The sequence below is a fragment of the Danio aesculapii genome, chromosome 15 (genome assembly GCF_903798145.1).
Source record: "Danio aesculapii chromosome 15, fDanAes4.1, whole genome shotgun sequence".
Classification (NCBI taxonomy): Eukaryota; Metazoa; Chordata; class Actinopteri; order Cypriniformes; family Danionidae; genus Danio; species Danio aesculapii.
The window spans coordinates 15572568-15587439 of NC_079449.1; the positions used below are offsets into that span (position 1 = coordinate 15572568).

The 14872-nt window shown below is 34.0% G+C and overlaps 1 protein-coding gene across 1 annotated transcript in view; it reads left to right on the forward strand.

Annotated features, from left to right (window-relative positions):
• The window catches only part of LOC130242096 (neurobeachin-like), a 66286-nt gene that overhangs the window by 31415 nt on the left and 19999 nt on the right, over window positions 1–14872 (forward strand). The window contains exons 4-6 of the mRNA XM_056474109.1: window positions 1500–1595; window positions 6740–6861; window positions 10567–10693. Coding sequence (XP_056330084.1) covers window positions 1500–1595; window positions 6740–6861; window positions 10567–10693 — 345 coding nt within the window. The remainder of the gene's footprint in view (window positions 1–1499; window positions 1596–6739; window positions 6862–10566; window positions 10694–14872) is intronic.

Here is a 14872-nt window from a genome sequence, read left to right on the forward strand (position 1 = left end):
GTCGGGCTCTGGGACTCCAAGGGGTTGTTAGCTTCACTGCTTTTGGAGATCGTTGAGCCTGTTTAGACCTCTGGAGCAATCAAGCGCTGAGCAGATCAGGCCTGCCCAGGTATCGATTCACTGTTCTCTTGAGTGAGGAGTATTGACAGAACATTGACTGCTGGCGCACGCCACTGTGAGGATGTTGTCACAATAGCTTTATGTTTTTGGATAGAGTCAAGTACCCTCTGGAGACAAAAATGACAGGCTTGTGCAAGGACTTTAATATGACAATTAGATAGGAGGCACGAAAATGAATATTTTGATCAGCGTGTTTCATTGGCTTGCCAAAACAGGTGAGAATATGACAGGAGTGGAATCACAGTGTTTGAATCTAAACAGATTTAGTGAGGCAATATGTTAAATACTGTATAATTGAGTATCCTTGTTGAAAAGGGATTTGTGTCATTAGATTTAATATTTTCCTTCAAATAGTTGGGCCAAAAAATAAAAATTCAGTCATTTATTTACTCTCCCTGTACTTGTTTCAAACTTTTAGGAGTTTTTTTTAAAAAGAATAACATTAAAGAAGTTATTTTTAAGAACGCTGGAAACCTGTAACTATTAACTTTCATTGTATTTGTTTTTCCTACTGTGGAAGTCAAAGAACGTTTAATCTTTCTTCAAAATATCTTCTTTGTATGTTAAACAGAAGAAAGAAAATCATATAGGTTTGGAACCACTTGAGGGAGAGTAAATGCTGAGTAATTTTCACTTTTGGGTCAACTATCCCTTTAAATCATTTTAATTTATTCATGTGACATACTGTGAACATGCAAATGTGCTCTTACATGATTGAAACATTGAGATTAAACCTCTGAGGGACTTCAGGTAATCTTGCAGCATCTCAATCACATTAACATCATGATTTGCATATTGTTAGCCTGATTGTAACCTGACTACAATGTTGTTTGAATAATGCTAATCAAGTTAGCATTGTGCTAACTACATAATAGTCGTGTTAGCATCATGCTAATCTTGTTAACATTGTGCTAGGTACCTGCTAGTTGTGTCTAAGCTAATTCTGGTAGCATGTTGTAAGGAAACACTCAGAATACTCTAGCAATTATCCACAAAACACTAGCTACTGCTTAGCAACTGCATCTCACAGTTTCTTCAGAAAGTGTACATTGTTAGAGCTAGAGTTAGCGAAGTACCCCTCTGCAGACAAAAAAGACAAGCTTGTGCAAGGACTTCAGCTTTAATGTGACAATTAGGTATGAGACATGAAAATGAACATTATAATCAGCATGCATTTCATGGGATTGCCTAAACTTGTAAGATTATTACAGACTGGAATGAAAGTGTTTAAATCAAAACTTAGGTTTAGTTAGGCCAAATGTTTTGTATAATTGAGCATTTTAGAAGTTCTGGCTGAGAAAGTCCTGTGGGATTTGTGTCAATATGGTTTGGTAGTCATTTGTCTTGCCTCTCACGTACTGTTCTTCTATCTCCCACAGCCAAGACATGCAGTCAAATTACTCTCAGTTCTCTCTCAAATGGCACAAAGACATGGACCGGACACTTTCTTCAACTTCCCTGGCCGGAGTGCAGCTGTGAGTGACCCCCATTATTACCCACAATGCACATTTCATTTGTATGCCTTTTAATGCATTATGGATAATTTTTAAGAAATGGAGCTTTAGTGAAAAAAAAATAGGAACATAAATAAGAACATAAACAATAGATAAATAAATAATAATAGAGATTTCATCCAACCTTTATTAGTTTCTTTATTCTGTAATCTAACAGAAAATAAGATATTTTGAAGAATGCTGAAAACCTGTAACTATTGACTTATAGTTTGAAAAACAAATATTGTGGCAATCAATGGTTTCAGGTTTCCAACATTCTTAAGTATATCATCCATTTTGCTCAGACTAAAGAAAGTCAAACAGGTTTGGAACAAGTGAAGGGTGAGTAAAAAAAATATATTTTTTTGGGTGAACTAGCCCTTTAATAAGATCTAAATTAAGCATGAAGTATTAACAAACCATAATCTTTTAAAACGATTGACCTGTAGTGAACATAGGGCTGCACGATAACAGAAAAAATGATAATCATGAGTATTTCGCTCAAAATGTTAATCACGATTAATAATGACGATTATTCCGTTGTGTGTATATATATATATATTCTTATTAAACTTCACAGCCACAAATATAAAAAAAACACAACTTTTCGAGGAATGGATACAAAATCGAATACATGTTATATAATTTAAATTTTGATTCCTCTTGTCCAATTTCTGCATGCAAATTTTTTCACTCGCTACTCTGCCAGGGACTTCACCTCTGGAGAGCACCTTTAATAATCTAAACATTTGTTCAGAGATGGACCGTAAGATGTGCTTAAAAGAGTGGCTATATGTGGTGAAGAACGATGGCAAAACTGAGTGTAATTATTGTAATAAACTAAAAAGTTATAAAGCAGAGTGTCGCGACCAACATGACAAAGCATCTGCGGTTGGTTCACATACGAATATTGTATTAAAAGAATGGCGTGTTAGGATCATTGTGCATCCCCCGGGTGCAACCAACAAGAGTTGTGTTTTTTAGTTTAACTTTTTGAGTGTGATGAGCAGCTTTATTTAAACACCTTAAGATGAAACTAAACAGTGCATTCTCTCCGCCTCCTCATTCACAAACAGCAGGACGCGCTGCTGAAGCACGCAGGAGAGACGGCTTTACACTCCGTCATTCATAATCTTAGCTGTTGTATTGGAGTCGAAAGAATGTATTGAAGCAGAATGTTCTTTTAACAGCCCCGATATGTTTAATCTTTTTCTTTTGCAAAATTCCTGTCATTTCTCTTCTGCAAATTAGATTTTTTTAATCTGCTTGATTCTTTTAAAACCGAAAGCAGCGCCCGTCAGTTGGTGTTTTTCCATAAGATTCACCTTTGTAAATGTTTTATTTTATGTGTATAGTCTTTAATGTGCTTTTTAATAATATTATTCTATTCAAATCAGCAGTCAGATGCGAATTTATCCTCGAAAAAATCGCATGAGAGGGATACATGTGTTGGATGATTGCTTTTTTGCGTGCACGATCAATTCCTCATCCTTTGCATAAAGCTTTTAATCAAACGACAGCTAATTTAATTACTTTTGACGTGCTAAAATATTTGTTAAATGAATGTTATTTAAAAAAAGCATGTATACCTATTAAAACTGTAAAACTGAATAAAGTGAATGGTCTAACTGGAAATAAAGGAAATTACTCATCTGTTTCATTATTAAATGCATAAAATAATTTTGAGTTTTTATAAATTGAGTTTAATTGATAGTTTAATTTGTACATTTTTTACATTTTGATTACTGAATCTCCGCGAATATTTGGTTAACTAATAAAACAGTTTTGTGATGTTAGTATTGCATAGAAAAATGCAAAGCAGAGTTCTCCTGAGCTCATTAACCCACTGATGACAGCCACTTTGTGATGGTTTTTAAGGTGGTTAATGAGGTTTGTTTTGTTACCCTGGGATGTTTGGACTAAACGGGAGCAATGGCTACCTGATAAACATTGCATTCCTCGAAAAAAAACACCTCATGCTTGTGATGCGGTACAATCCATAAACTCCACCCATTAAAATAACGGCTTGATCTTTATACTGCAAAATCTCAACGATATTTAATTATTGATCGTGGGCCACAAATATCGTTATCGCGATCATAATACGATTTATCGTGCAGCCCTAAGTGAACATACATGGCAACAAGATATTAAGGAGAAAACGACATGCTAGCTTTTATTTTTAAAGCTTTAGTGGGTAAATTATCACAGTATATATCTAGTAGAGCTTAGATCGGGCCCAAAAAATTTAAACCTAACCCTACCCAAACCTGTGCACCATGTTTCCGAGCCCTACCCAGTCCAACACACTAACTATAATTATGAGCCCGAGACCAAATTAAACCTGACTATTTTTTAATACGTGGTTCGTTATGACAGACATTCTCAACTACAATTCTGAGTTGTTGGAACTACAGAAATTAGTTTGGATTTATCTTAATGAATAATGCAACAAGAACGAAGCATGTAAACTGCATTGTTTGTTTATTCAGAATAGATCGTAACAAAAGAACATTGAAGGCTGACTATCATCCTTTCTGTCATGGCAAAACTGCTTCATGAGTCTGTTCATCACGGAAGTCCCCGTTTTCTTTGCTATGATTATGCCTCCTTCACACCGCAGGTGTGAGCACAGCGTGAGCACCACTTTTTTTCGCAGCCCATGTTAACAGATTAGAGCTTTCATACTGCACGCAGAAGCATCAGTGCGGAGCGGGAACAGAGCTGAAGCAGCAGTGCCACGATCATTTTGGCGCTGGGTATATTTTTGCCGCTGCTCACGCTGATTTTAAAGTGACAGTGCATTGATAATGTCCAAAAACGCATTGAATAACTGTAAAAAATTTTACCCAATAAATGCATTGATAAGATCCACTGATTTTTATGCACTATTTCTGCTGTACATACATGCGCTGCTTCAGCTCTGCTTGTGTGTGTGGTGTGAATGTGTGCCAGTGGAGGAGATGCTTTTGCAGCAGCTAGAGCATTGCCGTACTTGACACGAGTTGCCAATTGTGCAACTTTGTAGACCCACCCATCTTGCATAGGCTGACTTTGCTAAAATATTTGTATCATATTTCTAATAATGGCATAGCTTTTCACCCAATTAGGCCAATGAGCTATATGGACACGGACTTTTAATTTTCAGCCAGGCAGCCCAAGGGCTTCCTTCTTACCATTATAGAATTGTCACGTTTAAGATCTGATTTCTTTACAAATCAGCAATCTTCACTGCCTGTTAGATATATGATATGAAGTGGGACTCAGATCGGACAAGAAGCACTGCATTAAATTCCATTTCCCCCGCCATGTCTTTAAAATATGACAGTTTATTTTACCCCAGTATTTTAATTGGAATTTCTGCTCTAGCCTGTTGCTACTGACGGCGCTAGTGGTCTTTCATATTGTTTTACACTTGAACAACTAAATGAATGCTTAAGTCTTTTTAACTGAATGTATTGTAATTACATTACAATATCGATGGTGTAAAAACAACCTTGTGAAATTGAAAATAGTTACATTAAGCTTTCACTGTAAGTTTATCGTTGGCTTTTAAACTCTAGCTGTGCATAGAGCCCATTAAGTAATGACTAAAAAAAGGCAAATGCTTGATCAGCCCAAAGGTTGTGGTAGGAAATATCAGCCCGACCCAGCCCGCAGGTCGGGTCAGGTCAAGTCTGGTCTTGGGCTTGGGCAGAGAATGTAAACTCTAATATCTAGTGTACTCCTCAAGTACTTATAGTACCAGATCAGCAAACATACTCTTACTTAACATGACATTTTTTTTCATACAGAGTTAAGTCGATCTCCATTCTCTAAGTATGCTTCATACTGTATGTGTGGAATGAGTTTTAAGATATACATATGAAATCTGTACCATCTATCGCTATATTTAAAAATATTTTAAAGTCTGTCTATTTAGAACAGTGCACATGTTTTAATAATCAATTATGGTTTATATTAGGCATGGGCCGGTATAAGTATGATAATCTTGTATAAAAATATCACTGTTTCAATGTGATTAAATCTGGGTAAAAAATCAACAACTTTTTTACTCTTTGAACACAACATATTTTATGTCAAGAAACATTAAAAATATTTTGGAGCAGTAAACATGTTAGGCTAATATAATTCAAATGAATCATTAGCTGTGTCTCAAATGGCACACTATGCACTCATGCACTATGTACTTATGCACTTACACACTCAACAGCATAGTATATGTATGTAGTGTCGTCCCAAATGGAGCACTAATATTTTTTTACTAAGCTTAAATTCAAACCGTTTCCCTGATGATTTTTGACGGTCGCCAAATTAGTGAAATAAATGACTAAACTATCAAATACTTGCCATGCGTATAACCGCATTCACCATCGGGAGACGCTATAATCAATCTGGTAGGAAAATTTTGCTTTCACCATCCAAAATTAAGAAAATTATCCACTGATAGCTCCGCCCCTTCCGCTACGTGAGCAAAGCTGCGGTTGTTGAGTGCGTGAAGTGTCCATCATTCCACACTTCATTTTATCGGCTGAATGAGTGCATCATATGGGTAATTAAAGTGCACTTATTATTTTTAGAGTTTTCAGTGTGACATACTTTTTAGACTATTTATACTACAAAATGGCATAGAATAGTGCATGAGTATGCGATTTGGGACACAGCTTTTGACTTCTGCTGTCTTCATTAGTTTCAAAAACAGATTTCTTTACAATTTAAAATGGCGTCTCTATATCGTTTCTGCTGGAGTTACTTTTGTCTTAAAACACATTAAAAAAAATCTTACATATACCATAGGAACAGTATTGTAGAATATTTTGGTGGTTTTAAAACCTTGACTTTTCCAGACAACGGTATACCTTGAGAACGGTTATCTTCCCATGCCTAGTTTTTATTATGTTTGTGTGTCTACTCAGTCCTATGCTGTCTGTCTTGACCAGGACACCCTGGTAGAAGAGATATTGTATCTCAATGGGACTGTCTTGGTTAAATAAATACTGTAAAGAAAAAGATGTACTCTGTGCAGCATTTGTTGGATCATTACAACTGTATTAATGTAAACAAAAATGTCTACCATGGAAGAAATTACTTATATAGACTAATTTTTACGTTCTATTCTCTAACAGGCGATTGCGTTACCTCCCATTGCAAAATGGCCTTATCAGAACGGCTTCACCCTCAACACCTGGTTTCGCATGGATCCTCTGAACAACATCAACGTCGACAAAGACAAACCCTACCTTTACTGGTGCCTACGCTTTCATACGGTTATTTATAACTTTGTCAACTCTTAGAGAAAACTTGCTTAGTGGAAAAGAAAATGACCTTCAGGGCCTTCTTCTGTAAGTAAATTAGACTGAGTGGCTTTGTTTTGTTTTAATACAGAAAAAGAGAGAGTGTGTGCTAGAGAAAGCGAGAGAGAGAGAGAGTTCTGGCTGCTTTGCCACTTATATAATGAGCTTTGTTAGAGGATTTTGTTTTCTGATGATGCGGTGGATTATGCAAGTATAAAAGGGAATTAGGTCAGATTCTGCTGATTAGACCAATAGGTGTTTTGAACCTGGGGCAGAATGTTCTGGAATCACTGGAAAATCTCTGCAGAGGGACACCCGGGTGGAAATAGACATTAATTTGGGCTTTTAATGTCAGCCAGGCAAAAAGAGCATCGTATGTAGAGACTTGTGGGTAATTAGAGAGCAGATCAATAGCACAGGCGCATGTTTTTGGCCCGGGTTCTAGGAGCGAGGGAAAATGGTCCTTGAGGGAGAAGGAGTGAGTGTGTTTTGAAAGAGAAAAAAGAAGGATAGAGTCCATTTTTTGAACAGCCTTGGTAATTTCTAGAGATATTTGTAGGCATCTTGCTTTGATATTAGTTCAAAATAATTTGCTACATGGTTTAAATGTCTGTTTTTTTTTTTAGTTATTTTTGAGTTCAGGATATATATTTATTAAGAAATTGCCCCAGGCTTTTTATAAGGAGGTTACAAAACAGTGTTGTTGAAGACTAGTATGCTAACAACGCTTGCTACGCTTGGGTTTGAGAGCAAGCGCTGTGTCCTTGCTGTTTTGCTGCCAGATCTGTAGCCTGCAGCTGCCAAGCGCAGGACTGCTCACACAAACTCAAGAGTTCAGTTTGTACATGACACAGATTCAGAGTGAACGGAGATGTTGTTGAAGAAAAACACAGTATTCATTTAGACTTTTACTGTGCTCTTGAAGACACTGAAAACAACCTCTTGTGCTGTTAGTTTTCTTGTATGTGACAGTTTATAGTCCTTTTTGTTGGGATCAGACAACACAAAACTGTCTTTGACATTCTTTATGAAATCCTAACTGTATCTGTTTGGAAACTAGCAAATGCGCATCGGGAAACTTACAAACCCTGTTGTGAAAACATCATAGAGCAGACATTTGACTGACTTTAGAGGAGTTTTAGATATATCCTGAAAAGATATATCTTTAAAAAAGCTTGGTAAAGCAGCATGACCAGGCATAGAGATCAGTAAACAAGCAAGACAAAGAAGACAAGCAAACCACCATAGACTTTTTATTGTTGAACAAGATTCAGTAGAACATTTCAGCTGAACTAGAAACTTAAACTTCATAAAATGGTTTCCAGGATTAGTGAAACTAGTGTTATCCTGATTTAACTGATCTGACGTTTACTTTCCCAATCGGAAAAGTTCCAAAACCTAATATAGCCTATAGACCGGGACACAAACTAAACAAGCAATCTAGTCTTGAAGGGATTGTTCACACCAAAAGGAAAATTTACTCACACTCATGTGGTTTCAATAAGAAAAAAATATTCTGAAGAGCTTAGCCATTGGCATCTATTGCAGAAAAAATACTTTGGTAGCCAATGGGTACAGGTTTCCAATTGTCTTTTAATTGGAATAAAGTAAATTAAACTGGTTTAGAACAAGTGGTTTGAGTAAATGATGACAAAATTTTCATATTTGGGTGAACTGTCCCTTTAAGATGGATAGAAGTGTTTCTTTGGTATAGTTGTCAGTAACTGCTAATTTAGCTTCAGTTGTTCTTGCTTCTCCAAATGTTCGAACCCTAAAACAATAAATCAGAGGCAGATCATTAGAAAACAATCTGATTTCCAATTTAGATCAGGAAACAACATTGCTATATTGTTTAGGTTGAGATTTCACTTGCTCTGTTAAACAACATATCTTCAGTGAGCATTAGATGGTTTTCTGGTCAAAGCAGGTCTAAGATGGTCTTTAGTAGTTTATAATGGCTTCCCAGTTTTTTTCAGAACTGGAGTTATGCTGGTTTAGCTAAATAGAAAAACACTTTCCCAGTCTAATCAGTCGAACAGGGATCTTAAATGCTACAAAAAAGACTGGGATACATATTAAAACCTGCATAAGCTAGTTTAAAGTGTCTTGAGTTAAAGTTTTGTTTTCACATGGATGAAAGTTACTTATATGGTTCTAATATACCTTATATGGTTCTTATATAGGTTGTTTGCTGTTTATAATTAGTTTAAGATGGTTTCCCATGACTAAGCTGGGAAAAGTTTAGCTCATTTTCACATAAATATAAACATCATAAACCATTGAACAGAAAATGTCTTACAAATGGGAAACTGTTTGTTAACCGATTAAAGGGATAGTTAACCCAAATATGAATGTTTGCTCACCATTTTTTCACTCTCAAGTGGTTGCAAACCTTTATGAGTTTCCTTTTCATGTTAAACACAAAATAAGTTAATTTGAAAAATGTTATTATAGGAGGAAAAATAAATACTAAGTCGATGAAGGTAATGGTTGCAGGTTTTAAATATTTTTTCTAAATATCTTCTTTTGTGTTTGACAAAAGAAAGAAAGTCATAAATGTTTGAAACAAGGGCGAGTAAATGATGACAAAATTGCCAATTTTGGTTGAACAATCCATTTAATATTGGCAAACTGTGTTTATTTCCACCTTTTTTTTTCTCAGGATATGCTAGGAAAAGTATGTAGCCAATATGAAAGTGTTGTAGTGTATTGTAAATGTATTTAGTAGCCAATGGGTACAGGTTTCCAATCGTCTTTTAATTAAAAGAAAGAAAATTGAACTTGTTTAGAACAAGTGGTATGATGAGTAATTGATGACATAATTGTCATATTTGGGTGAACTGTCTCTTAAAGGTGGCTTTAAGTGTTTCTTTAGTATAGTTGTCAGTTACTTATGTGTAAGCATGCTTTAGTTTTTACTTGTCCAAATGTTTGAACCCTAAAACCATAAGTCAGAGCCAGATCAATAGAAAACAATCTAATGTCCAGTTTGGATCACCAAACAACATTACTATATTGTTTAGGTTTTGATTTGACTTGGTCTGCTAAACAAGTATATCTTCAGTGAGCATAAGATGGTTTGGTGGTCAAAGCAGGTCTTTGCTGATCTTACAGAGTTATACTGGTTTAGCCAGCTAGAAAACCACTTTTCCAATCTAATTAGTTGAACAGGGCTCCTACAAAAAGGCTGGAATCCCTATTAAAACCTGCATAAGCTAGTTTAAAGTGTTTTGTTTTCACATGGATGCCAGTTACTTATATGATCCTTTTACACTTTAGATCAGGCATGTCCAAGCTCGGTCCTGGAGGGCTGGTGTCCTGCAAAGTTTAGTTCCAACCTCAATCAGACACACCTGGGGTAGCTAATCAAGCACTTACTAGGCTTTCTAGAAACATCCGTGCAGGTGTGTTGAGGCAAGTTGGAGCTAAAATCTGCAGGACACCGGCCCTCCAGGACCGAGTTTGGACACCCCTGCTTTAGATGGTTCTATATACCATATCTAATGTGGTTGTTTGCTGTTTAAAATTAGTTTAAGATGGCTTCCCATGGCTAAGCTGGGAAAAGTTTAGCTCCTTTTCACTTTATATCATAAATATAAACATCATAAACCATAGAACAGAAAAGGTCTAACCAGTATTTATTGATTTCTCAATCTTAGTTTCCGCACAAGCAAAGGCATCGGCTACTCTGCACATTTTGTGGGGAACTGCTTGATTGTGACATCACTGAAGTCGAAAGGAAAAGGCTTCCAGCACTGCGTGAAATATGACTTTCAGCCCCGCAAGGTAGGCTTTCATTTCCCACTTTGATTCTCACTCCCTCTTTCCTAGCAGCGTCTGAAATAATCTACTGATTGTGCCGTGAAAGACTAAGAATTGAGTGGATGCACTTGTGAATTTTCTTGCTGCGATGCTCAGTGAAAATCACAAAGCTTTGCCGGTGGATGTATGATCCAGTTAACTGGGCTTAATATCCTGTTTACAAACTGTTGCAGAACCCCAGGACATAAGCTATAACTGAGGGCATTTTCTCTATTTGTTTTGGTTTTGTTGAATCGAAGGGAAATCTCTTGGAAATCACTCATCACAGCTGCTGCAGTTCGGAAACATCTGTCTAATAAATGATTTCCCTCTTTTGACTCAATATTTAATGCTCTTAGCTGTTGTAATCTTGAAAAATGTTAATAACTTGTTCTTGCTGGTTTGGCCTATAGGGGAAAGGGCTTGCCAAGGTCTTGAAGTTTTTATCCCAAAATTAAATCTTACAGTTACCGTCGTACAGTCATGGGACCTAGTTTGCATATCGTGTGGTCAAGGTACTTTGCTTTGCTGTGCTTTGATAAAATAAAAATAAAATAAAATAAAATAAAATTAAATAATAAATACAAAAAAATTACTAACGGCAAAGGCAAATAATAATCTAATAAAATGATAAAAAGTAAAACAACAAAACAATAAATGAATAAATAAATAAATACATGTAAAAATAAATACATGTATTAATAAATAAATGTATTAATTGCAATGGCAAATAATAATAGTAGTAGCCAACAGTAATAAAATAAAATAAAATATAAAAAAAATAAATAAAAAAGAAAAATGAAGAACATTAAATAAATAAATAAATAAATAAATAAATGTATTAATTGCAGTGGCAAATAATAATAGTAGTAGTCAATTGTAATAAAATAAAATAAAATAAAATAAAATAAAATAAAATAAAATAAAATAAAATAAAATAAAATTAAATTAAATTAAATTAAATTAAATTAAATTAAATTAAATTAAATTAAATTAAATTAAATTAAATTAAATTAAATTAAATTAAATCAAACATAAAAATTTAAAACAAAGTAAAAGCAATAAGACAATCAAACAAAACAATAAATAAATACATAAATTTAAATATGTGAAGATTCAAATTTGTATTAATTGCAATGGCTAATAATAATAATAATAATAATAATAATATTATTAATTGTATGTATGTTATTTGCAGCACTGATTATATTCATTTTCAGTCTATTCTATGCATTTTGTGGAATAATATGCTGATGCACAAATAAGCCAACATGATTCAGACCTCTTGTGGTCTAATAGTGATATTTTTTTTTTGCTCATTGCATTATCCACAGTTGCATATGAAGATGAACAGTTTAATTCTTCTTATCTCCTGTGGTTTTAACTCGCATAGGGTTATTCCATTATCTTTCCTTGTTCCTAATCATAACTATTGATTTATTGACTTAATATGAGCACTAACTGGCTGTGTAGCAACTCTATTAGTACAATTTGATGTTTTGAGCGTAACATTTAAAGACTGCAATACTATATAATCTTTGTTCACGTGTACATGATTATGCATTTTCTAAATGGATGTGCTGTTCTAAACAAAAAGGAAAACATTAAAATCAGATTAAAAACTAAATCTTATTAGAAGTTTATGACAATCCAAACACATAAAGAACATGCTACTTGCCCTGAATAGTTTGTGCTTCATTCTAGAGTGTGTTTGAAACACTCGAGCATATCGTGAGGCTTGCGTGTGGCGGCACATTAACAGAAATGAAGTCTGTAATGACCCATGTCTCCTGCTAAGTAAACCTGCCTTTACTTCCTCACTGCTTTGATTTCCTCTCTGCCTCTGTCTGCTTCCTCTCCTCTCTTCTACTCTCACTCAAAATCTGATGTATTATTTATATCTAAATGCAAATTTTACTGCATTAGACCTTCTGCCTGCTGCCCATGAAAACGTGTTTTGGGTTGAATTTTGTGCTTCTAGTGCCAGAAAGGAAATATATATATATATATATATATATATATATATATATATATATATATATATATATATATATATATATATATATATATATATATATATATATATATATATATATGAACCCATAAAAAAGTGAAAATCCTGTAAAAAAATAACTAATGTTCATACAAATTATTAGGTTCTTAGGTACTTTTTATTGTATTTATGTTCTATTTATATGAGCAAATCAATGTGACGGTAGTTTTTATTCTTTATTTTTTAAGTATAATTAAAGTATTCAGTTATAATGAAGTTTATGACAAGCATGACAAACAGCTGTTCATGTTCTCCCTTTTTAAATCAAATAATACGGTAAACAGGTGGATAGACATAATGTTCATGATGCCATTGTCTGCTATTTTTCAATAGCACCTAATTTTACTACAACATTTTCATTCTTTCTTTGCCACAATAGTGTCCTCAGGTGCTGTGTACTATATAGGGGTTAGTGATAGAGTGAGTGATTTCAGACTCAGCTCTTGAGTATTGTGGCATTTGCCTTTTTTTCCATTTTATTTTATTATGCAAATATTAGCATTGAGGTTTTTGATAAATATTAATTAATGTCATTGATAAATATTATTGGCGTAATTGTATGACTTGCATATTTCAAAAGATATGGCATATGCACTTTTTTAGGCCACTGATATTCATTAAACCATCAGAATATTGGCTATAACCTGAAAGTTATATCACTGAATGAACGAACAAATGAATGAATGATTGAATGAATGAACCAACGAACGAACGATGAACAAACAAATGAATGAATGAATAAATGAACGAACAAACGAATGAAAGAATGAACCAACAAAACAGACAGTTTTTGATCAATTTAAAACCACCAAAATATTGGCAGATAAGCCTGAAAGTTTAAGAAATTAGTGGATGAACAAACGAACGAACGAACGAATGGATGGATGGATGGATGGATAGATAGATGGATGAATGAATAAACGAATGAGCGAACGAATGAACGAACGAACGAACGAACGAACGAACGAATGAATGAATGAATGAAAGAATGAACATAAATTTACAACCATCAGAATATTGGCTATAGTCTGAAAGTTAAAAAAATTAGTGAATGAATGAACGAACAAACAAACAAACAAATAAATGAATGGATGGATGAACGAACAAACGAATGAGTGGATTGATGGATAGATGAATGAATAAACGAATGAATGAATGAACTAGCGAACAAACAAATGAACGAACAAATAAAGGAATGAATGAATGAATGAATGAATGAACAAATGGATGAACAAAGGAACGAATAAACAAACAAATGAATGAACAAAACTTTTTTAAAATCAATTTATAGTCATAAAGAATATTGGCTATAGTCTGAAAGTTAATGAAATTAGTGAATGAATGAACGAACGAATGAATGAATGAATGAATGAATGGATAGATAGATGAATGAATGAGCAAATGAATGAACGAACGAACGAATGAATGAATAAACGAACGAGCAAACGAATGAAAGAACGAATAAAGGAATGAATAAATGAATGAACAAATGGACGAACAAAGGAACGAATAAACAAAAATGAAAGAATGAAACAAACAATTTTTGATTAATTTAAGGTCATCAGAATATTAGCTATAACCTGAAAGTTAAAAAAAGATTAGTGAACGAACAAACAGAATGAGCAAATTATTGAACAAATGAACAAACGAAGGAATGAATGAATGAACAAATTAATATACGAAATAAAGTTAACAAATGAACTTATGAACCAACATACTGTATGAATAAATGAATGAATGTCTGTTAAATGTTAAATGGATCCAATCCATGTTTATTAGAAATGACTTGATTATTTAAAAAACTAAAAAAGATTTCACTCATTTTTGAAAATGTTTTGGGTTCAAACAACAGTGATGTTAAAATAATCCACATGTAAGATAACCTGTAATGTAAAGTAGATTAAAAATGTCGCACTATCCATGCTTGAGCAGTAGTGTGCATTGTCTGTTTGTACAGAAGCACTGTATGTCCATAGACTTAACACATACACCGTACATGAGCATGATTTAACCATTTTTACAAAATCACACTTTTTTTCATGGCTTTTTTTTTTTTTTTTTTAATTTATAGTCTAATGGAAAGAACGCATCCAAAATAGACTTTTAAGTGT